Genomic DNA, 25221 nt, shown 5'->3' on the forward strand with positions numbered 1-25221 from the left:
GGAAAATCCCACTTTGGAAGAAGACCTGTTCATTTATTCATTACCCATTCCCCATTTTTTTTTCTCTTGGCCATAGTGTGTTAGGTCCCCGCAAATGAATTGGGTGGTCCAGTTCATAATGAGATGTCTACAAGAACAATGTGCTACAATCAAAAAGGTGTTTATCCACTGACAAATGTATTCCCAGAGCTGTCACATTTTCCGTTGTGTTAAGTTTTAGGAAATTCAAATTGATAACTTTCCCATTTTTTCCTTTGTAGGTAACAATAATGGAACACGTACCCAGTTTAATGAATACTGTCTGCATGATCTACTGTACATCACTATACTACAACACATCGGAGCGCATGACATCTCTTCTTCTAAAAATCACTAATCAAATGATTAACACATGCAAGATGTATCTGTATGAGGGTGTTTCAAAAATCTGGGATCTAGACAGGTAGTAGAATTTTAATAATTTAATCTTGTTTTATAAACACTAGAAGTAAAATTATAGATTAGTCATCAAGATTCCTAAAAGGTAAATTTAAGTAGCCCCTCGTCCTCCTACCAGGCGCTGGTTTCCATGTTAATTTTAAGCTTGTGAGTACTCATTTTGTGTAGAATTAAGTACTCTGCAAAACCAAATTTACTATGTGTTGTGGAAAAAAATGTTATTGAAAGACATGTAATGTATATCAGTCTACAACACTCGGCATTTTGTCCCCATGGCTTTTTTTAGACCAAAACACACTTGAGCGATTAGAACTGGGAGCTAAGGTTCTTCATAAAGAAGCTCCAAGGAGAGACTGACAAAGTTCCATCTAAGATTTCTATATTGCTGTTAGTGGACAAGAAGGTCAGTTGGAGGAAGGGGACAATATATACCGGAACCAGAATCACAACTTGATTGTACTCTGTTTGGAGTACATCTCTGATAGGATGGAACTCAGACTTGTATTTTCTGAGTATTCTGTGGAGAATGCTGTATGAGCAAATACATGAGGAGTGTTAATGGTGCCAATGAGGCACCTTAAATTTAAAAAGCTTAGATTTACTGTAAGTTTGCTAGTTAGACATGCCTAAGACTAGTTGTTTTTCCTTTCTATTGGTCTTGTTACAGCTTTTAGTATAGCAAGAGTCCCTGGTTTTCAGCAAATATTAGGTACTATACATAAAATGAACAAAAAGTTTGCCTCAGCTCTAAGGAGCCTGCTGTGTAAAACGTAAAAAGAGCTTGCAGTCTGAAACATAAGAATTGAATGGTGAGATGGGGAAGGAAAGAGGAATGGAGAAAACCCAGCAATCCTGCAGTGTTGGACAACTGGAATGACAGTGTTTTCAGCAAACCTTGTGATGCCTGTGGATGTTTTGTAGGCATCACTGCCACAAGAACTAAAGGAGACATTTTGATGATGAGACATATTAGCTGCCCTGTGGTTACTTGTAAGGAGCTGCTCCCAAGTGCCACATACAGCATAAGTGGAAACACAGAAGTGTTTGTGTGAAACTTAAGAGGGTGGTGAATGCTGACATCACTGGCAGAACAAGTGTATCTGAAAGATGAGAAGTTAAGCGGAGACAGCCTAGGAAGAACATGTGCTATAAGAACAAGTCAATTATTTTCACGCAAAAGAGAAGGGAGAAACCACAGAGCGGGGTTAAGATGAGCATGACATCTAAAGTTATCAACTGGAAAAGTAATGATTGGAACAGTCTCTTGAAAGAGTATAAATGTGGCAAGATTTTGGTTACTGAGGTGACAAGGAAAAGGTGTTACAAGCTTCATGAAGACATAGACAGTCAGAATGTTTGTGCTTAAATTCCACCCGAGTCAAAGTGACACTGAGGTAACAGGCTAGGAGACATAAATCTAACAAATAATTTGGATTTCTCTTGTACTTTTGTGTAGATAAAGGGAAGTTTTCAGAAATTACCTGTAATCAATTAAATACTGGCTATGTTTATTTTAAAGAATGAATGTGAATAAAAATAGAGTTCATTTTTTTGTTTATTCTATCTGAATTTAGTTTTGAAACATTCTTCCCATTTACTTATTTGCTGCTGCTGTCCCTGCAAAAGTTTCTTTCTATCTCAGTTAGTGGTTTCGAGCTATAACGTTTGACTATCATTTTAATTCCCAATGATGTTTTGAAGATGAAAGACAAAGCCAAAGTGGAGCAAAAGTCTTGGGTAAATGGCTTATGTCTAATTTCCATGCCTCATCTGTGTATCTCATGTATAGTAGCACCTCAGGGTTAATGAACAGCTGTGTATAAGTGGTATATATAAGCTTATATGTTATAAGCTGTAGCTATCTGTGGCCTTAGGAACCAAGATTTTCCGAGTGTGTCTTTGTAAAGAACAAGACTTTTCTCATGCTTACTGTAGTCTGGAAAAATACCTCTCCAGTCTTGTCTGCTTAGAAAAAAGAAAAAAAACAAATTAAGAAAACCCCATCAGCAATACCCAGGTTACAGAAGGTGAGAAATGGCCAAACTGCAGGCACTCACTAGCCAGGGTTTACCTCATGTAAGTCCTTTCTGGACTATGCTGTGGAAGTTTTGGGTTGATGACAATAAAACCTGAACTTAAAAATATGCAATCTAGATAACAAATTTGAAACAAAACCTTTTAATGTAATCCTCATATTTTTAATGTGTTTCAGGTAGTGTATAATTTTGTGTTCTTATTTTGCAAAGCTCCATATCTGTCTGAAGTGTTCTATTTTTATTCATACTCTTTTGAAGACCTTCTTAGGATGATTTTCTGTCTTCTGTGCTTTTTTCCTCAGGCAAGAATTGCTAAAGAGGATACAACAATGCATTTCCCTCAAAGAACTGTACCAAACATCCTTTCAGCGAATTAGGGAGGCGCTGAAGGAGAATCCAAGTGACAGACAATTTGATTTCAGGTAAATAATTCCCTCTAATATTGAAACATACTCATTTATACAATTTATAAATGAGATGTTATTATATCTGCTGGCTAGCAGAAAAGCTAAATACTCAATTAAAATGTAGTATTTATTATAATCAGAATATGACCTTGCAGATGTTGGGGTTTTTATTCAGTAATAAACCAGTGACAAGTTTTTTCGAGTCACTTGTTGATATAGCAGATGTCCAAGGGGACTTCAGGGGAATTTATGCATGTCTTAATTTAATATATATGTTTGTGTATGGTCTGAAATCCCAATAAATTTGAGTCATGACTATAAGAGTCACGAAAAGGAATTTAATCAGCTTTGGGATGGGTTGTCTATCACAGTGCCAAGGGGAGTTTTACCTGTATTGGCATATAAAGTATGGAGCATTTCTTAGTATTGTACATTCCCATTTTGATCTCCTGCAAATGTCTTATTTAAAAGAGTAACTCCTGTAAAATGTGGTAAAGGCTTTTAATATAATTCTTAATATATAAGGATTAAGCATTTTCTGGTTTATATCCGTTACTTTAAAATGGTTTTTACTTGATTTGTAATTATTACAGCATAGATTTTTTTATGCAAAACTTGGTAGCAGTTCTGTAATAATATAAATGTGTTAAATATATGTGGTTAAAGCTGTTACAAATAGATTTTCATAACAATCCCTCTTTTTTTACTGCTAGTGAAAACTATATATTTGGAAAATTTGATACATTCTGTAAACGTTTGGAGAAGATTTCAGACATGAGCAATGTTATGGAAAGCCTTTTAGAGCTCCAGCATATAAAAATAGAAGGCATTGAAGAGATCAGTACTCATTACCAGAGCATTGCTACAAACACCAAGTCCAAACAGTATGATGTTCTGGATCACAGGAAAAAAGAGGTATACACATTCAGCACTTTTCTGACAATCACTCTCTTAATTCTATGCTTTTCATTGGAGTTATGCAAAGAAGATTAAATATTATAACTCTACATATAGTATTTTGCTGTAGTAATAATACTTTCATACCTTTTAATACAATTTGAAAGTGTTTGGGTAAATTTGGCTTTTATTTCAAATGTTTTTATTAATTTTTGATAAGCTAAGTTTTGTGTTTTAATGCTAGAAACAACTTTTCCTAAACTTGTTTGTTTTGAGAAGCATATATTTTGAACTGCAGACTGAAAACTAATTCAGGCATGTCAATGCATTAACTACAGTTTATCTAGTTGCAAGAGTTACACAGTGTTGCTGAAAAAACTTAGTGGAATAGTAAAGGCAGTATTATAGTAAAGGTAGCAAAGGCACTTAGATGAACATTTTAGAGGGAGAAGTGAGTGATACCACTCCCAGTGCTGAGTAGGGTGAAGTGGTTTTTCAAATGCTTCAGACTCATGTTTTAATACATCCTGCACATGCTGGAATTGAGCTGATTTTTTTGAGCTGTGGCCTGCTTGCTTTGCAGGATTGATAGACTCACAATGGAAGTGCTAGAAATGTTGACTTACTCTCCTGCCTTCTTGAACTGTAGCTTGCAACTGTTAGTAACTTTCCTTTAAACATTTAAGTCTAGAGTACCTTTGGCTTTCTTCTAACTGGCTGATGGCTTACATTTCTGTAATACTTCCGGTGTGGTTCTTTTCCAAAAGAGAACAGGTACTGGTAACTGGAATTTGAAGGTGTTTAAAAATTGCATGGCTTTTCTACACCTGAATGCTTAGAGCAATATATGTTCTGCACTATTTTCCCAAGCTTGTGGAGTACTTTCTTTAACAGGAGGTTTGCACTGAACTCTTTTTGTAGGTCCTCAGCTTTTTGGACTTTTAAGAAAAATTGTTACCGATAAATACCCAAATTATTACAGATAAATACCCTCTTCCTAATTGGGAGCCGCCAAGTTTGGTAGCCCAATAGGGATGAGGCTGTCACAGTTCCATGTCCCCAGGTCCACTGAGCTGTGAGGGTGAGTGTGTAATTCCCAATAGGCATGCATGCACACATACACACAGTGCATTTATACACGGGTCTGGCCGCACAGCTCAACACAAACTGAAAAAACAGCAATCACACAATTACAAACAGTATTAATAGCCTCATCCCGTAACACTCTGGCTGAGCGGGAGGAAAGCCTGTTAGTGGAAAATATATATAGAATCATAGAATAGTTTGGGTTGAAAAGGACTTTGAAAGGTCATCTAGTCCAACCCCCTGCAATGAGCAGCGACATCTTCAACCAGATCAGGTTGCTCAGAGCCCTGTCCAACCTGACCAGGAATGTTTCCAGGCATGGGGCATCTGCCACCTCTCTGGGCAACGTGTGCCACTGTTTCACCACCATCATTGTGGAAAATGTCTTCCTTATATCCAGTCTAAATCTATGCTCTTTCAGGTTAAAACCATTACCCCCTATCCTGTTGCTACAGGCCCTGCTAAACGGTCTCTCCCCATCTTTCTTAGAAGCCCCCTTTAAGTACTGGAAGGCTGCAATCAGGTCTCCCCGGAGCCGCCTCTTCTCCAGTCTGAACAACCCCCACTGAAATTTCAGGTCTGAAAACTCTCAGCCTGTCCTCATAGGAGATGTGTTCCATCCCTCAGATCATTTTTGTGGCCTTCCTCTGCACCCGCTCCAACAGGTCCATGTCTTTCCTGTGCTGAGGGCTCCAGAGGTGGATGCAGCACTCCAGGTGGGGTCTCGCCAGAGCAGAGTAGAGGGGCAGAATCCCCTCCCTCAACCTGCTGGCCACGCTGCTTTGGATGCAGCCCGTGCTACTAGCCTTCTGGGCTACGAGCGCACATTGCCGGCTCATGTCCAACTTTTCATCCACCAGTACCCCCAAGTTCTTCTTGGCAGGGCTGCTCTCAATCCCTTCATCCCCCAGCCTGTACTGATATCAGGGGTTTCCCTGACCCAGGTGCAGGACCCTGCATTTGGCCTTGTTGAACCTCATGAGGTTACACGGACCCATTCCTTGAGCTTGTCCAGGTCTGTCTGGATGGCATCCTGTCCCTCAGGCGTATCAACCACACCACTCAGCTTGGTGTCACCTGCAACCTTGCTGAGGGTGCAGTTGATCCCACTGTCTATGTCATTGGTGAAGATATTAAAGAGTAATGGTCCCAGTACAGACCCCTGAAGGATACCACTTGTCACCGATCTCTATCTGGACATTGAGCCGTTGAGCACTACCCTCTGGATGTGACCATCCAACCAATTCCTCATCCACCAAACCGTCCGCCCCTCAAATCTATATTTTTTCAATTTAGAGAGAAGGATGTTGTGGGGGACAAAGGCCTTACAGAAGTCCAGATAGATGACATTCGTAGCTCTTCCCTTGTCCACTGATATGGTCACTTCATCATAGAAGAACATGAGGTTGGTCAGACAGGACTTGCCTTTGGTGAAGTAACTTCTCTTACACAGTCTATCCACCAACTGGCCCATGGATACCCAGGTCTCCACAGTTTCTGGATTTACAAATGCTCTCAAGGCCCACAGCCCCACTCCAGTTGCTGGTACTCAGACCTATACACACACACATGCACAGACACATGTGCTATGGGTCCCCCCAGTAACTAACTGGTCTTAGGCAATCAGTCTACTCTCTACCTGACCCCTGAATCCCCTTGTTGTCCCAGTTGCTGACACTCAGAGACTCACATATGCAAACAGTTCTTTCTTGTAGCTGGTCCAGGCTTATAACCTTATCAGTGGCTGTTCTTCAGACCCTGCTGTCTCTCTTGTAGCTCGCTTGAGCCTCCTGGTCTCCCTGGTAGCCAACTCTTAGACCACTCTGGTCTCTTTAATATCCAGGCCAGAATTATGGCCGCTCCAACACTTGGTTCCCAAGTCTCTGTCCTATTTCCTGCCTGGTCTGGTTTGGTACATACCCACCCACACAGTATATACATGCTCCAGTGTTTCTGGTTGCTATGATCCATAGCTCCTACCCTGGTTGCTGATGCTTAGACCTCAATACGCTCCAGCCTCTCCAGTTGCTGACTCTACAGGTGCACAGGCCCCAGTGACCCATGGTCTCCATAGAATCATAAAATGGTTTGGGTTGGAAGGGGCCTTTAAATATTATCTAGTCCAACCCCCCTGCCATGGGCAGGGGCATCTTCAACTAGATTAGGTTGGACAGAGTTGCATACAACCTGACCTTGAACACTTCCAGGGATGGGGCATCCACAACTTCTTTGGGCAACCTTTCCCAGTGTCTCACTACCCTCAGTGTAACAAACGTCTTCCTTATATCCAGAAGTACAACCCTCTTTGGGGTAGATTTAAAACCATTACCTCTTGTCTTATCACCACAGGCCTTGGTAAAAGTCTCTCTTCATCTTTCTTATAAGCTGCCTCTAAGCCCCTTCCACTCCTGTTGCTGGTACGTAGACTCCCATGCACACTCATGCACACAGAAGAGAGAACTTCCTCATGCATGAAAATGGTTAGAAATGGAAATAAGTAAGAAGACAAGACAAGCTATTCTCATCAGGTGCAGGGCACAGCCAGACAAGTGTACTGACCATCAACCTGTTCACATGTGACCGACTCCTTTTATCCCATCATGACTCTGTTTTCCACACTTGGTCCTCCCACAAACCACATTGATCTCTGCCTTTGTTTCTTCCCTAACTCCCATAATACGTTTTGTGTAGTCCCAAAATGCTTTTTCCTGGTAAACTGTAATATGAGTCCCTTATCGCCTAGGCAATAACCTCCCTTAGTCAGTAATAAGGTGCTCTAGAGAGCCTGCCAGTTTGCTCATCTTGATGAGTTTCATACCCGAACAGTGAGCTGAGGGCTCTTCTGTGGCAGTGCTGGGAGAAGCTGGTCAGTGTGCTCTGTTCTCTCTGATTAGGTTATTAGATTTCCTCTGCCTGTCCTTGTTCCTCTGTGCTGCTTTGTGTTCATGAGGATGAGGCTTTAATCATATAACTTAACACTTCTTATTTTTTGTTCGCTTTGCTTAGAATGTAAATGCCTTTGTTACTGGTGATGTCCCTGTTCTCTTTAATTTGCTGCTGAACACATGTACTGTGCAGATAAAGCAAATTCCTGAAAAACTTCAGGGAAAGAATTTGGTATGAAATGGAAGCACCACTATAGATGATTTTTGTTTTATTTTACCCTTTTCTAGTTTGAGAAAGATTATCTTGAATTTAAGAACCAAATTGCAGCATTGTATGAGTCCATACAAGAATTTGTGGATTCCTGGTTTGAGAAGACTGTAACTGTAAGTAATTTTACAAATGCAACCCCCTTGTTCTGGTGCTCAGAAAGGCTGAGTATCCATAGCTCCTACTGAACTCCTTCATTACTGACAGTGTTCTGTATTGTGCTGGTGGCTGCCTGAGATAATGTAGGAGGACATCAAACCTATTACAAGTGTGCTAAAAGTCGCTTGCAGAAGTGCTGGAAGATAATGTTTATTGTTACTTGGTGCCAGTTTTATGTTCTGTCTTCCCTTACCAATTTTATAGCCCTGTTTTTTTGGAAGTTCGTTTTCTTTCCTCATCCTAGGGTGTTCCCCATGCTTCCCATTGCATTTCTAAGTTATTCCTGTTGGACTGGCAGGAATAATGAAATAATTTCTGCCATCTGTTACCTTAATGTCAGTGATGTTCATTGGTTCAGGCCCTGATCATGATATGAGATGTTAATGAAGCATGAGTAAAGGTGTAATTGTTCTACCACAGCTGCAGAAAAAAAGAGTGATGATTTGAGAGTCAGAAAAAAATTAAATATTCCACTATAATGTAGTGGTAGCAGTTTCTTGGTTCATACCATGGTAAATATATTCTAAATGGGAAAAAATACAGAAGTAAAATTCACTAACTTGTCTGGATGGACTTTTCTGTGTTTCTTAGAAAACAATTTGCAAACTTACATAGCTTATATTATAAATCAGAAAAAACAGCTTATGAACAATGACTTTCTGAACTATTAACCTCTTCTGGAGTAAATGCTCCATCCTCCTTTTTAGACTGAACAGATGCTGGGACTTCTGATGAAGCTTGAACAAGTAGGAGAAAATCATATTGATCTTAATGAGAAGTATGCCATTGTCCTTCAGCAGTACAGCCAAGACTTAGAGTTTGTTCAAAAACTCTACCAGAAGCAAAAAGAAAATCCACCTATACCACGTAATATACCACCAGTAAGAACGAAATAAATGAGAGAGAAAAAGAACTTTGCTTCTTGACTGTTTTTAAGTTAACAGAAATATAACCTCATATCTTCTGTGTTTTAGGTAACAGGGAAGATTATGTGGGCCCAGCAGTTATACAGAAAAATTGAACATCCAATGACATTCCTTAAAAAGAAAACCACTCTTTTGAAGGTTGGAAATTAGCAGAGGAGGATTTATGCTAAGCTTTCAAGCATGTTATTAACATACACATGATTTATTTTTATACTCCTAAGCTCACTTTTCTAGCAACTTGTATTCAGCCTCATCCAACAGGATAGGGGTAGTGTTGACTCCAGGATTTGAATTCCTTTTTTCAGTGTTATTATTCTGCAGCTCAGGACAGTTACTTCCTTTGAGACATGAAGCTGATGACTTAGGCCGGTGCTTTTCTCCCTTCTGGAGCTTAAGTCATGTTAATCCTGGTAGTAACACTGTTGGCTGTGTGCCTAAGCACAGAGCCTTCTGTCTGCTATGCTCTGTAATGAAGAGGACTAAGATATTTAACCTCAGACACTAGCCATACTTCATGAAAGGATATAATTTTGTAGCTTTCTCAGTGGGACATCGGTGCCTTGTATAGGTCCTAGTATAGACTTTGTTTTATGGGAAAGACTGGGAGGAAAAATCAGGAAGAGTTACGTTGTTTAGAGCAGTTAAATACTTTCTAATAATTGAATTCCTAAATATGTTTCTGTGTCTTACCTTATCTCTAAAATAGCATAACTGAACTTTCTATTTGTTTTGTTTTCCTAATGGTGGTGAGGAAAAGCCTAGTGGAGGGCATTTCTACTATGTTAGACTCATCAAACTGTTTAAATGGTGTTTGCTTTTTTTTCCCTGCTTTGATTGCAGACACTAGAAATGAAAAAGGTTGTTAAGAACTACAATAAAATGGCTGCAGTTCTTCTGGAATTTGAACTTATTTATCATAGAGCCTGGTGCAGGTTTGCTGACCAGGCTAGAAATGCTCTGTGTGCTTCCTTACTTGTCAGGCACCCAGAAACCAAGGTAAATATGATTTATTCTTTGTATTACTGTTGCATTGTTTAATATTACATATGCTACTTTAATCATATCATGGATAGACAAGCACAGCATTAAAGTAATCTTAATAGGCTTAAAAACATACTTGAACTGGTATATTTTTTTTCCTTTTTGTGTATATTTATGGTACAGACTTCATCATGTCTCTTCTTCGTAAGGCTCCTGCCTCATTCAGGGCATAAAAGAGGCAGTAGCCAGCAAATACATATCTATTATTGACTTATCTACATCTTTTTAGATATTGTTTCATGTTTTATTTTCTATGTTAGCCAAAATTTTAGTCAAGGATGGAATTTTTAATTAGATCTCATGGTCTTTTCTGTAATGATCAACAGCACTGTGTTGAGTACATTCCAAGTCATTCATTAATTTGCTTTCAAAACTGCTTGCTGACACAGAATATTTTACCATTCTTATTCACAGATTATAATTTCTGCTGTAATGCAGAGAAATTATGGTTAAAATGTGGCGCTTTTTTGAACTAATGATTCCACAATGGCCAATTAGAACCTAGTTTTCAAATTTATTTAGCATCTTAGTAGCATTTAGTGCCCCAAAAAGTGTACAGAGATTAACCTTCACAACATTTCTCCTTAGTCTACCAATGGAGAAACTGAGATGAAAAGGCAAATTAGTTTCCACAGAATGTAGCCCCAGAACTAGAATTAAACTTAGGAAGTCACAGGAGCCAAGTGGTTAGGGCACAGTGAAGGAGTCACATGAAATTGAAATCAGTGTAAGATATTGGTTGATTAATACTTTAGAAAATTGAGATATTTGTAGAGGAGGATGAAAATCTGTGTAGAAACATGGGTATCCTTTTAAAAAATCTTCTCTGGTCATCTGCATCTTGTTACCTGTTCCAGTTATATCACACTACATGTAACCACCAAACTACTGCCTTATTTTCTGTTTCTTTTTTTTCCCCCTGTACTGCTACATGAAGGAATTACTTGTAAACTTGGACCCAGTGGTCCTGGAAGTACTTTATGAAACAAAATACCTGAAAAAAATGCATTTTGAGGTTCCAGATGTTGTCCTTGGCTTGTGTGCAGATGAAGAACAAATTAAAAGACATCAAATGGAGTGAGTGAACACTTTTTGGATTTGATTCTCATGGGCAAATGCGAATCCGTAGCTTTGAGTCTGTTGCATATGCTTTTGATTTATTATATTTTTCTATTTGATGAAGTTTAGTTGAAATTTAATAGTGTTCCCTTGCATTTCCATAGTAATATTGGTAACATGCAGTTGTTCCTATCTCCACAAATATCTCATTACTAGAAAATGCCTACATGCTTTTGCTTTGTTACTGCAACAGCTGCTCTGTAAGTGGGGCACCTAGGTACTGCTAAGGATTACTCCAAAATATTACAGTTAACATCAAAAGCTTCTTTCTGTTAGAAAAATAAGCTGGAATTTACCACTTGATTAAGGCACAACCCAAACATTTGTATAGGTAATACATAACCTAAGTTATAATATGCTCTCTCACATTGAATATCTGAAACAACTTTTGTTCATTTTAAATAATTTTTTTCTCCTTATAACAGTCCAAATCTGTGCTGGAAGGGTTCTTTTTGTTCTTAGGGATGCTGATCATTAATTCTCTAACACTCTAAGCAAGGATGCTAGGTCTTAAAAAAGTCATCCTTTGTGAGGAGCATTCTTTACATGGTTTTTAAATGGAACTGGACAAAAAGGGACAGAGTTCAAAGATTTGCACAAACACTTGAATTCAACACTTCCTCCCTTTTTCTATTGTTAAAGCTTTCAGTCTTTCACTTTTTTAATACGACATTTTTCATTAATTACCTGTGGAGTGTTTTAGGACAAACTAACCTAAAATTTCTAATGTGCAAGGCAAACTCTATGTGCTACAGTCCTCTAAAAAGGAACAAACCCAACTTTTGCCATCCAAGAGAAACAAAGAAGTACAGAAAATGTTTGCAATAAAAAAAATCCAAACTTACTTTCTACTCTAAAAAAAGACTTCAGACGGACTCCCCAAGCAAAGAAGGAATATTCAGAGACTGTAGATTTTTGCTTAAGCAACACTGGAAAAATGGTTCTGGGTATATTGCGAAAGGTTTATCGCAGTATACAGTTTGTAACAATGATGTTTCAAGTCATGGCTTTAATTTGGCATAGAACAGAGTTATTACTTTTTTTGCAGCAGTTCTTGTAAGGAACCCATTTTGTATCTTTGACTTCTGAGTTGCATTCACTTCTAATTCTTGTTTATGCAGCTTCTTTGTGTAGCTCCGTTTTCATGGAACTATATTGGTAAATCTTGATTCAGAATTTGGCCTCTTTTTCTTTGGTATTTGGTGTCCTAAGTGGTTTGGATCTTGCTTTTCTTATAAGCAATGTTATTTCATGCCATGTCTTGTGAGATAGGAAGAAGGGAACAAAAATACCATGTTTTCAGTTTCCTGGGGTTTTTGTTGTTATTAATTTTCCTTGAAAGAAAGTTCCTCTAAATTGATCACAGTCACTTTGCTGGAGATACTTATTTCCCCAGTCTGGTTCTGCTGTTAGTGGGGAGAAAGAGGCTTACTGTGAGCTAGGAAGAGCTTGGAAGAGTTCTTATTTTTAACATGGGGTCAGAACTTGCAAATCTTTTTAACAGAAAACGTGTCTGAACTTCTGTATGTTTCAAATATCTGAATTAAGCACATTCTAAACCTGATCCTGTCTTGCAGACTCCAGAACCTGTTGATCAATTACAAAGAGCGTCTGAAGGGGATACCTGTTATGCTGAAACCACTCATGAAACCATTCATAGGACAAGTTGAGGATGCCCTTACCCCAGGCCTGATGCAGCTGTCATGGTCGTCTTTGAACATTAATAAATGTATGTAGTACGAGAAAGAAGTGTTGAACTGTTGATTATGTTACGTGGTACCTGCCAGTTATTTCCTTGTCAGTTTTAGGAAGAACACTCCATCTATATGAGGGGAAAACATGCCTGTAAATCAGTTTTCAGTTGAGGTAGGCTGATGTTAGCCTTTCACTTTTCTTCTTCAAAATGAAAAGCAGCATGAGAAACAGGAACAGATGCAGCCTAAATCTGAAAATGAAATGGGGCATGGGTTTGTGCAGACGTTCATTTCTGACTCTGCCTTGTGGCACTGGTGCATGGGGCTCTGACAGGGCTGGTCACCTTTTGGCTTTACTTGACTTTTTTCTGACCAGAGCACAAAAAACCAATGGCAAGTGGTTTTTAATGTTTGTTTTATAGCTCTAAAATGAATTTTTGTATTTGGTTTGCATAGTTTAGTAATGCATCATAAGGAAGGTCTTTCCCGTATTATTTATTTATTTATTTGTTTATGTTCTGTCTGCACTGTGTTAAGTATCTGAATAGCTGTAATTCAGGTTTTAATGGTTCTTTGGATCAGCGTTTGCTCTGGTGGAAACTGGCCTTTTTTGACAAGAGAGAGGTTATGCAGCAAGATTATCTGGGCTACTTCCTGTTTCCTGCTGCTGCAGCTGAAATGAAATCACCCCTAGAAAGGAATGCTTTTCTTGAGTTTATGTGTTATATCTTTTTGAAGATGTGCAATGTCTAACGTGCCCAGAATGCATGTTGCACACTTACAAATTAGACATTAGTTCAGTGTATACAAAATAACTCTGACCTGCCAGCAATATGCTGAATTCTCTATGCACAAGCTTAGTGTCTTAAGTGCCTTATTTCTATCTAATATGTAGAAGTATGGGGGCCCGTGGTTGCCTTCTACACTAAAACTCAGGAGGCAAGGCTAAAAAATTGATTTAGGACTACCTAATTTACATATTAAAAAAACAACTACGGAATTGGTTGGATTATTTGTCCATTTTAATTAATAAAAAAGACAAGCTCCATCATTAAATTCCTAATAGGAACAAATTATGTTTTCCACTTAAAACATCAGCAGCTGGACACCACTGCTACACTGCTGTGTCTCAGATATCATAGTGATTTCTTTCTACGTACCGTAAGAAAGAGTATTGGTGATTCAGTAATAAATATTACTGTCTGGTAATAACAAATACTAAGAGAAAGGGTGTCAGGTGACATCTTTCTTTCTTCTTTGCAATGGAAAGTATGAAAGACAAGGAAATAATTTATCCAGTCTATTCAGAAACAGTTGTTTTTACCTAGTTTAATAAACACATCTGTTAAAGCACTCAGTTTATCTCTTTCCAGAGTAAGTTAGGTTATACGCATGAAAGAAGACGTCTAGTGGTTTAACCAGTATGCGATCTTGACTGCGGGAATTTTAGCCATTGAATTTATAAATTAATTACAATAATAAACGTACTGGATTTCACTGTGTATGTATGTAGGAGGACCAAAATAAATTTTGGCCCAAAATTGTATCCTTTCTACTTTCCATTGTATTTTGTTGATCCTTTTCATTACAATGTTCTTTAATACAAAAAAGAAGAGATATTTTGAAGGATAGTGTACTGTTTATTATAAAACTGTTTAATTTAAAGACTCCAAAATAGAGAAAGTCCATCATGTTTCTATTTCAGACCTTAATTGCATATTTAATCACCATTAAATTCTCATTTTATTGTAATACCTGGGGGGGGGGGGTGTGGAGGGGGGTAGGGAAGGGGAGATGAGATTTAAGAGGTCTGTATTTGGCATGATTTGTTTTCATTTTGTTTTCTTTGTTTAGTTATTGAGAATGTTTATAGTACCCTCAGGGAGTTGGACTATGTAGTCAAAGAAGTGTCTGATACCCTGGAATGCAGAATTGAAAGAATTCTGGAGGATATGTCAAACACTGCTCTGATAATTTTGCCAGAAGATGAACCTATAGATGTGCTTTGTTTCCTGGAACAGGCAGAAAAGCGTGCTGTCTCTACTGCTCACAAACTGTCTCAGTAGGTTTACTAACTACACAGGTTTCAAGGCCATATTTGGGAGGGATTGTTTTATGTATTACTTTATTATGCATAGAGAATTCACTTTCAAAATATATTTTAAGAAAGGACTAGTCTAAAGCAAAATGATAGTCTCAGGATGCAGGGGAGAAGCTCCCAAGTATCTTGCATACAGAAGATGTAAAATCGTTTGTGTAGTGTTTAGAATTTCATATTTTTCTTCTTATGGAATTCTAATCAGTAGCAAGAAAAATGAAGATGGATGGGGCTTGAAATCTCATCCCATGTTAATTGCGTGATTCCTGATGCTAGCTAGCTAATGTAAGACTTCCCATTCTCCCAGTGCCACAAATTTTTTGGCCTATGCTTATTTCCCAGATTATAGGAGAATAGCTGTTCAATTCTTCTCCAAAAAGATGTCTATGCCTGTTGTGCAAAATAAGATACCTTCTATTTATTTTTTGGTTTTGTTTTCCTAATTCTGATTTCACAGATTATCTTACTGCGTCATCATGATAAGCCTGTTTTATTAACATATTAATTATTAGGAAGTCCAGTTGAATCAGATATAACAGTCTGGCAAATGGGTTTCTTGATAGTCTGCATATCTTAATGTCTTACATTCTCTGTATGCCCAAGCAATAGGAAGAAACTGAAAATTGTAAGGGTATTTCCCTCCACATACAATTCTTCACAGTGCAGTCGGTCTGGGGGTGTGCCTAGAAAATAAGAAAGGGTATTTCTTATGTGTGATTCCCTGTGGGTGACTGTAAGGTTGTTTTTGTAGACAGAGTCAGCAAGTGGAATACTCTGTGTATGAACTGGTAGATATTCTTAAGCACAGGCTGAAAGCAGATGCCAGAAGAAGTCTGGAGGTAAGACCTCACAGTGTAAAAAATAACGTTTTATAACCTAGTCAGATACTTGATATTTCACTTAGATGTTGGATAATAAGGTTATTTTCCTAAGAATTTCCCTTTAACTCTTCAGGATTCATATGCCTGTACACATCTCGACATGAAACAGAAAACACGCTGCCAAGAATGCCTGTCCTGTAGTTACTACAATCTGATGGGGCAGCTTTGTCAGAAGAATACTGACTCTTTAGTCAGATGTGAGTCTATCTTTTTCAGATATGTTTAGTTTTTTAATATTGCTTTAATATTTTTTCCCCCCCAAAATATAAGCTCACTTAAATATTATATTTATCTAGGCACGAAGACTTCTTTAGAGTCCTTAAGGCATCGATTGCGTGCTGTTGACTCTAGGTATCAGATGACCAAGTTTGTAGAGACACAGAGGGTTCCTTTGTTCAAAGCTGAATTTCAACTGGCCATTCCTAATGTTGTCTTGAAACCAAGTCTTGAAGATATTCAGGTAACAAAGTAATTGCACATATCAGTCATTTATGGTAAAACATTTATAAATGTATTGTTTTAAAACAACATATGCAAATTTAATCAGTATAAGAACTAAAAGAAAGGGAAAAAAGATTAAAAGTTGCTTGAGTTTGTGACATCACTGGGTGCTAAGGACATGAAGCCACTGATCAGGTTTGTTATGCAGGCCAGTGGAAGGAACTGTTTTCCTAAAGGCTCAGTAACTCATATTCACAGTCCTCTACTTAGAGGCAAACATTTCAAAGTGAATACAAAAATAAAAATGAATGCCATTGATACAGCCTGATTTGACTTTCTGGTCTCCTTAAGGAGACCTTTCAGAATATCAAATGTTGTTATCAGTTTAAAGTATCATTCATAAATCACCATTCTGCAGTAAAGAAATGTAGCCTGAGGCCCTAAAACGTGAAAAAATTTGAACACCCATTTAAAGTTGTACTAATTCAGCAAAATTGTTATACATGTACTTGCAATTTCCTATGATGTCTGAAATTATTCACCAAGTATTAGTTTTGTATGGTGTTGATTTGTGGACTTTTCATTTAGCATTGTCACTGTCAAAATCAGTAATTGAATTATTTCTCAGATTTCATTTGCAGCCTTCATGGTGGTGTCAGCAAGAAATCAGACCACAAAGTGTAATTTTAAACTACCATAGATAGAAGAAGTTATATAGTAATTTATATAGCTGCCTGTATAGATTCTAGACTATACCATCACAAATTCAGACAAATGTGTTCAGGCATTCTGATGTGAATGTGAAAAATACTATTATTCATAATAAGTAACTATGTTTATAACCAGTCTAAGGGGAAATAGCACTATAATTAAGTTATGATCCCCAGTGATTCATGATTACTGCTCATGCAGGTCTCATGTTCTTGTTTGAAAACCACATAAATGTAGGACTGTGATAAAGCTTTATGAAGTACTTTTTCCCCTTACAAAATGTATTTTGGGTGATCCTACTTCATGCTTATTAGAATATTTCCTGTAAAGATAGAGGTATAATTTTGCCATTTTGTTATTGTTTGGAGGATCCCCTTTTGGTTTTTTTCCCCCTCTTATTTGTCATAATCTCTCTGTGTGTTCAAGGTGAATGTTTTTCTGTTTTCAGAGTGCTGTAAACAAAGCAGTAAATATCATATTATCAATAGCCAAAGCTATCCCCCTGTGGAAATTTGCTTACTTACATCATAAACAGCAGCAGGTGAGTGTTTTATTTTGAATATTTTAAAATGTTAGTATTTTGGTTAACATTTCTTAATCTCATAAGAATTTGTTCTCTACCAATACTTTGACTTGTAATCTGCTGGATCTTCCTGTTATGTGAAAGCCCAGTTTTTAATCTCTGTACCAAGTAATTGAACATAAGAGTAATAATTCATAAACCTTATGTTTGGTGGTTTCTAATAATAAAATTAAAATTTGCTTTTAAAAAGTCTTTTAAATATACTGTCCAGGTATGATGATGATAGTGTAAATAATGTGTAAAAACTAATATTATCCATGAGTACTACTAGCTGAGTATAAATTGTTACCAGTCTTTCCAGCCAAAAGCTGTATTTTAAGTTAAATTTCCAGGCTGCATACAGCACCTATAATGCTACAGTAAATACAATATAAATATTTTAACTGGCATTAAAATGAGCACTAAAACCTTGGGATGGTCTGAGGTATAGATAGAAACTGAAATTTGTTGAAGTGCAGAAACAGTAATGGTAATGAGATGGCCTTAATTCTCTCCTCTGAAATACAGATCTATGTAGATCTGTGATGAAAAGTGTTTTTGTAAAAATATCTTTGTATTTTGTTGATCTGACATGAAAAACAGATCAACTCATTTCAGTGAAAAAACCCCATTCAAGTCCTGCAAATAAATAATAAAGAAAATAAACTAGCAGAGAGCGGTTTGAATTCAGTTTCTTCAAGCAGGATTGTTTGCTTATTTCCAAGCAGCCAACCCCCCACCACCTACAGGACCTTTTTTGGCCAAGAATGGGTAAAGATTGTACTTCTATGCTAAAGGAACCAGTAAGACCTGAGCAGTTGCGTAGGAGCAGGAGACATCACAGTTGTACTTATATATGACACATATTTGACAGATGTCAGAGACAATTAATATAGCGCTCCACATGGCAATTTTTTATAAAATCAGCTTTAACACTAGAACTGTAGTTCTGTAAAAATCCAAGCTAAGAACAGGGGGTCTCCTTGTGGATGCTTTCTGTGCACTCTCTATCTGTTCTTAGAAGCAGTTATTGTGTGTGCATTATTGGGCATTCTATAATGTAAATAAACTATATAAAACTACTGGACATATCTCTTTTCTTGTTTAACTTATGTCAGATTGAACAAGCTGTTGCTGTAGAGCTAGGCGATGAGAGCAAACTCACCAGGATGGTGGCACTGAAACCTTTAGACAAACAGATCATCGAACATAAGGATGTAAACAAAATGGTGATCCAACTAAACACAATTATTTTATCTCTCAAAACTGAAGCATCGGATCTTCTGAACAGCTTTTCTGAATTTTCAGGCATCTGGAACAAGGTTAAATACATATTTAATAAAATATGTTACTGTATTGTGAAATGTTCTAAATCAGCTGGTTTGGGCTGCATAAGGAGACTGTGCGCTCAGCAGGAAGCATTGGCTTCATAGTAGAATCCATATACCAATAGTACCTCCTCTGTTTCCTCTTGTGTTGACTAGAACTTGTCATTCTTTACCAATTCAACCATCTAAGGAAGAAAGCAAAAGAACAAAAAAGTATGTTTGGAGCATAAACAAGCTTATGATCTCTTATGCATCTTTCTCACAGTATCTTGTCTGCATAGGTTATAAAAAAGAATAATTTAGCAGCATCTGAGAAATTGCAGACTACAAAACTGTTCCTGAATGTTAAACTGATTAGTTCTTCTTCTGCAACCACTGCTGAAAGCAGCTTTTCTATTTCTTCAAACAAGTGATAAGCTAAATCTAGGAAATTTTTCCAGTAATAAGGATTTCAAAGCAGAAGAGAATCTGGGCTGATGGAGTTGTCTTCTTTAGGAAGTGGGTCCAGTCACATAAATGGTAAAGCTCCAAGGAGTGTTTTGGAAGGAGATATTTCATGAAGTAAAATCTTGTGTACGTTCTGACTAGTGAAACTCAACTCTCTGTAGATGGACACTTCTGTTCTTACCTGTCAAAGGTGCTTTAGTCAGTCTGAGAAACAAGCAATAAAAACAGGAGTAATCTTTGCAAATGCTCACTATTTTTAACGTCCCCTACCTAAACCAACTCTCAGGTGAACACGTGGCCGCAGCTGACTCTTTTGCAGTTAGAGTTCAAGTCAAGCCAGGGAATTTTCACCTCTTCATAGTTTCTGGGGTTCCAAATCTTAATGCTTAGTTACCTCAGCTTTTGGAGATACTGTTTGAGCTAACCACATATTGATGGTATGTCATTTCACACGGACACAATCAGATTGGATGATGCCGTAGCATGATAAGGTTTCCTTTTGACTAAAATCTTCTATAATAGTCAGTTAATCTGCTCCTTAACCTTAAAATTCCTTAGGATTTGGCACTATTGTCCCCTGTCTTTATAATTTCAGTAGGACCACTGGCAACTGTCAGTAGTAACTCATTATTGGCCAAAGAAGCTGTAACAGCTTCTCAGGACCTCTCAGTGCAGACTGTAGATGAATGTTATTGAGCTGGGTAAAGATCATTTGTCTCTAATTGAACCAAGAATCTGACACATTTATTGAGCGGGTGACACTGAAGTTCTTGCCTCTGCAGAGACTGGCCTACCTTATGAAAAGGAAGGATGCTCAGTGCTCTGCTCCTTTTAAACAAGCTTCAACAAGCTAAATGCCCCCTCTTACCTTAGAGCCATCCTTCCCTGCCAAACTGTGCTTGCTCCAAATGACCATTCCATTTGTAGCGAGAAACTGCAGTTACATATACCGTTTCAGGAAGAATGAAGATGGCTGAGTACAATCACTACCATTGACGTACCTGTTAGAGGATGTGAGCTGCATTTGGGGGTTTGCAGACAGAAGGGAGACTGGGAAGGAAATATTTCCAGCAAAGTTTTAGCAGCTACATTGTAAATTCTGTAGTAATATTTGGATGGATAAGGGATATTCTGATCTGTGTCAGTTTTTCAGTTATAGATAGATTTGAAGTGCCTTAAAGCACTTAGTACAGAGTACGGTACAAAGAGTAAGTCAGGAAAAGCAGTTCAAGTGAAATAATTTGATCTTAATGTTTATAGCTTTTAGAGAGGGATCTTTTGTGCTTGCACAGTAGATCAGGCAGCTAGGTCCCCCACAGGTTATTGTAATACCAATGCTAAGTAATAATTAAAATAAACCTCTTTTATATAGGATCCAGAGGAAAAAGTGAGGGAGTTTATCGATACTAAACCAACAACGGCTGAATTCCAAACTCAAATCAGATACTTTTCTGTAAGTATTGTATCTTTAATAACAATGAACTGTTCAGAGAAATTGTGGTGAAATTAAAACCTGAACACTTGTGTTTGTCTTAGCAATTAGAAATGCAAATCAGAGAACTGCCAAATCACTGCATACTGGAATCGGTGGATATTGCAACAGAGTCATTGAAAATAGCCTTAATTCAAGAATGCCGCTCAAGACAAAGAACATTTGGATTAGCTTTGAATAAAAAGTCTGCCACAGACATGGATGAAATTTATTCATTCATTGAAAACGTTAGCAAGAGATTAAGCAGACCTATCCATGACCTTGACGATGTACGGGGAGCAATGGAAGCACTAAAGGAAATTCGAGAGAATGAGATTAAAATTGACATGACAGTTGGACCTATAGAAGAATCTTATTCTGTGCTTCATAAATACAATTTACTCTTTCAAGATGGAAATACAGAAAGAGTTGATGGATTGGCTTATGCCTGGAAGAACCTAATCACACAGGTATCATAGCTGTATTATTTCTCAGATTATATATATAGCAAAGTTATTGTCAACCTTTTTAATGTTGAAATGCTAGAACAAAACTATTTTCTTACTTAAAACTCTGTGCTTTTTCCCCTGCCTCTTTTGTGCCTGTTTTTCCTCTTTGTCTGCATGTAGGCACTGCAGGTTGAGGACTTGCTGTTGAAGGTACAGCCAGACATGAAAACAGATTTACTGAGTGGTGTTCAAAAATTCCAGATTGATACTGCAGAATTTTACAAAGATTATGATGAAAAGTAAGTGACCTGTGGTACAATACAATTATGCTTTGTTAGTGATTGCTCAAAAATAGTGTATCGAAAGGGCTTCATATAATAAACATAATACAGCCTCACTGTGTATATGACAGCTGATAAAAAAGCCTAATTTCAGAATAATATAAGGTGGGCTGATACTCTTACTGTCACATATTGATTCCCATAATTTCAATGCTGGAGTCGGTGAAATCCCAGAAGAGCTAATAGGTTGGGGAAGAAAAACCCAATTCTCAATCCAGATACAAATTTAAAGGGTTTTTTGGGGTTTCTAACCTGAACAAAGCACTTAAGCATATATTTAATATTAAGTACTTAATTAGTGCCTTGGATGTGAGCGAAGATTCTAGTTCTGGCTATTTCTAAGTTCACTGAGTCTTACTCAGTTTTACTTCTAAGCTTTGGCTTTTTTAAATTTAAATTGTGGGGTATGTGTCCTTCATGGGACACTTCTACATTATCAATGAAGAAGGAAAGACCAGAATTTGTTTTCCTGCGATCTGATATGGTTCTAGGACAATACATGCACAGTGTGTTTTGTGGCAATGAAGTTGATGTCAGCAGCTGACCCTAGGCATGCATTGCACACTTACAGACTGCCTTGCTGTTACGAATAGAATTCAGTGTACGTGTAGAGCACTCACTCCTGATGGGCCTTGGAGAATATATACCTAGGGCAGATGCTTTTGCATTGGTGTTACAAGCAGGGTGGTGCAAATGGTAACCGGGTATTTGGCTTCAACCTTGGCTTCACTGGGAGTGAAACTTCTTGAAGGCACACTAGCAGTGCATTTAAGCACATGCTTCAAGACTCCAGCTATAGACACAAGGTGAATTTGCACCTAAAAACAACCTGCTAGAGCACCAAGTTGCTAATGTGGATGCATGCACAGTGCTGCCTGCAGTTCTGCTCTTGGAGTCATCCAAGAAGAATTCATGGAAACACCCTGTGGCTGCTACCAGTTGTAGGGACCCTGAGAGCATCTCTCCTCCTGGAGGTTGAGCTGCCTGGGCTCAGGGACAACTTAGAGCTAGAGCATCTGAGGGCTTCCCCCTTCCTTTGGTGACAGAGCACTCCCATGCAGCTCTGCTGGGAGGCTTTAGGAAGGCCTGTAGGATCCTTCCTGTAGGATTTGCCTTGAAGCTGAGACTTCACTGCTTGGCCCCCTGACCTACAGCTCCAGCTCTGTTGCAGCCATGCCTGTGCCTGGCCATGGACCCTATGGAGCTGAACCTGGATCCCAATGCGCAGACTCACTTAGCCTGATCTCAGAACAGCCTGATAACCACTGGACTGTGTCTCATTCTGGTTACCTTCCCTAGACCTGCTCCTGACCCTGACTTACTGACTCACCTTCCCTGCTTGACCTTGGTCCTGTGTAATTATTGTGGACTTGTCTGAAGATCTGGATTCTCATTTGAACCTGACTACCATCCTCAGGCCTGCCCTGCCCTCCTTGCTTGGGTACTATGGGACCAGGCCCTGGCTGCCTCTGCTGACCATTTTACTGCTTTCCTGGTTCAATTTTCCTTGCCAAGCAGCCAGCCTGCACTGCTCTCTGATGCCTGTATTTCCTTCTAGAAATAGCCATGGCACAATAGAAGATGACATACAGTTCTTACCCCAAAATGTTATGATACAGTCAAGAAGTGATCCCAGGTGTGAGAGGTGGGGATTACACCCAGTTCTCCAGCTGAGATACACTCATTAGGGCAAAATCATATTTTTTATGTTATTTTTCTGAGTGCTTAATTACAGTTCTAGTAACAGTTACCACAGTTTTCACTCCTGAACTATGTACCTGCTGTCTTTCCCTTTTTGAGAATATACATGAAAATAATCATTAAAATGCATTTTACAGAAGAAAAGAAATGGAAAAAGGCGAAAACATTTGTAGATCTTTTTAGCTGTTTGTAATACGAATGGTAACCCAGGTGAATTTTATTATTAGAAAATAAATTGGCCTTTCTTTCAGGGACTACTCAGTATGTCATTCTGGGACACTGAATATACTTTGCATTTTCTTTTTTAGTGTCTTTTGTGAAAATTTCTAGAAAAAATGTTAAAAAATATTAAATACTGTTCAGTAAGTAAGGTCTGGGTTCTGTTGTGCTTCTTTGTGAAGCCTGTATGGTTGATACTTGCACTGAATTTGTTTGGTTTTTTACAGGGGCCCCAGTGAGGAGAATGTTCCTCCCCATGAAGCAAGTGACAGATTACAGACCTTTCAAGCGAAATTTGATGAACTATGGAGGAAGTATATCTCTCTCTCTGGTGGGGAAGAATTATTTGGTCTTCCTATCACAGGTAGTTTCTCAGGGGATATGAATACCTCGTCCTAGGCTATTAAATTTTTCTTGTGGGTCCTGCTAAATGTATTCAGTGCTGGATTAACTGTAGAAAAATTCCTTGCAGTAAATTATTATTGTCTTTCCTATGAAAAGCAGCTATGTGAAACTGGCTCTCAGTCTGCACATACATAAACATTAGGTGTAAAAATATTACACTGTTCCATGTATCTCGGGGTCCAGCTGCTTAGTTCTCTTGCTTTTTCTTTTCAGAGTTAAGCACATGTCCTGTCTGATTTCTTCCATGTCCAAATTTGGGAAATATGTTGCTGAAGTACTCAAGTTGTCACTGCTCCAGATATAGAATTCCCTTGGGCTGTGCAACTGATCTGTAATATCCTTATGTCTCCTAGTCAGACACACTTCAAGTTTGGAAGACCATGGTGTGAACTAAAGTTATAGCAGAATGTATGATAAGCACTTTAATTTGTACATAGTAAATTAAGTATATTCTCCTGTCTGAAAACATATGCAATAATCACAATATATTTAACTAGGAATTCCGAAAGACAGGAGAGAAACTAAACAAAACAGTTCCATTAAGGAGGTCCATTTTAAATACTTTTATTATGTAACATATTCTGTATTTTTATTTTGAAAGCACACCCCCCATCCCCAACCTCTTAAGTATATAATGCAAATTGAGATGGGGAATATTTTAGTTCTTGTATAAAACTATAGTTCCTTTGCCATTCCAACTACTTTTTCAACATTATATTCCTCACAGAGATAGGTGCAGCACGATACTTGTAAGATTACATCTACTGTGATAAAAGAATATTTATAAAAAACTCAGCAATATAAACAATTACTGTGCATCAAAATCTGATGTTCATATGTAATGTAACTGGAAAAATTTGTCTTACTAGATGCTATCTAAAAGACTGCAAATCTGATTTCAGACATTAAATAGTAACTTTAGAAATATATGGATTTTTGTGTTCATGAATACAGTTGTACCTAATTAAAATTCATAAATTTCTTTTAAAATTTGAAACAGAGTATCCTGAACTGCTCAAAATTAAACGTGAGCTTTCATTGCTTCAGAAACTTTACAGTCTTTATAATTCAGTCACTGCTAATATCGATGGATACAATGAAATGCTTTGGAATGATTTAGATATTGAAAAAATTAATAATGAACTTCTGGATTTTCAGAACAGGTAAGTTATTATTTGTTGAAGTGCATACAATTTTTACTTCTCAGCTTT

At 37.8% G+C, this 25221-nt stretch overlaps 1 protein-coding gene across 1 annotated transcript in view; it reads left to right on the top strand.

The window, feature by feature from the left end:
• LOC309402582 (dynein axonemal heavy chain 5-like) overlaps positions 1-25221 on the top strand; it is a gene marked incomplete at both ends in the record, with an annotated part of 181253 nt that overhangs the window by 21269 nt on the left and 134763 nt on the right. The window contains 20 exons of the mRNA XM_081996444.1: positions 261-442; positions 2777-2896; positions 3595-3796; positions 8038-8133; positions 8884-9057; positions 9151-9240; positions 9943-10098; positions 11081-11220; positions 12840-12991; positions 14811-15018; positions 15806-15893; positions 16009-16132; positions 16232-16395; positions 17536-17628; positions 18768-18971; positions 20797-20877; positions 20961-21365; positions 21525-21643; positions 23833-23969; positions 25011-25173. Coding sequence (XP_081852570.1) covers positions 261-442; positions 2777-2896; positions 3595-3796; positions 8038-8133; positions 8884-9057; positions 9151-9240; positions 9943-10098; positions 11081-11220; positions 12840-12991; positions 14811-15018; positions 15806-15893; positions 16009-16132; positions 16232-16395; positions 17536-17628; positions 18768-18971; positions 20797-20877; positions 20961-21365; positions 21525-21643; positions 23833-23969; positions 25011-25173 — 3098 coding nt within the window. The remainder of the gene's footprint in view (positions 1-260; positions 443-2776; positions 2897-3594; positions 3797-8037; positions 8134-8883; positions 9058-9150; positions 9241-9942; positions 10099-11080; positions 11221-12839; positions 12992-14810; positions 15019-15805; positions 15894-16008; positions 16133-16231; positions 16396-17535; positions 17629-18767; positions 18972-20796; positions 20878-20960; positions 21366-21524; positions 21644-23832; positions 23970-25010; positions 25174-25221) is intronic.

This window comes from Phaethon aethereus, assembly GCF_964289735.1.
Source record: "Phaethon aethereus genome assembly, chromosome: 2".
Lineage (NCBI taxonomy): Eukaryota > Metazoa > Chordata > Aves > Phaethontiformes > Phaethontidae > Phaethon > Phaethon aethereus.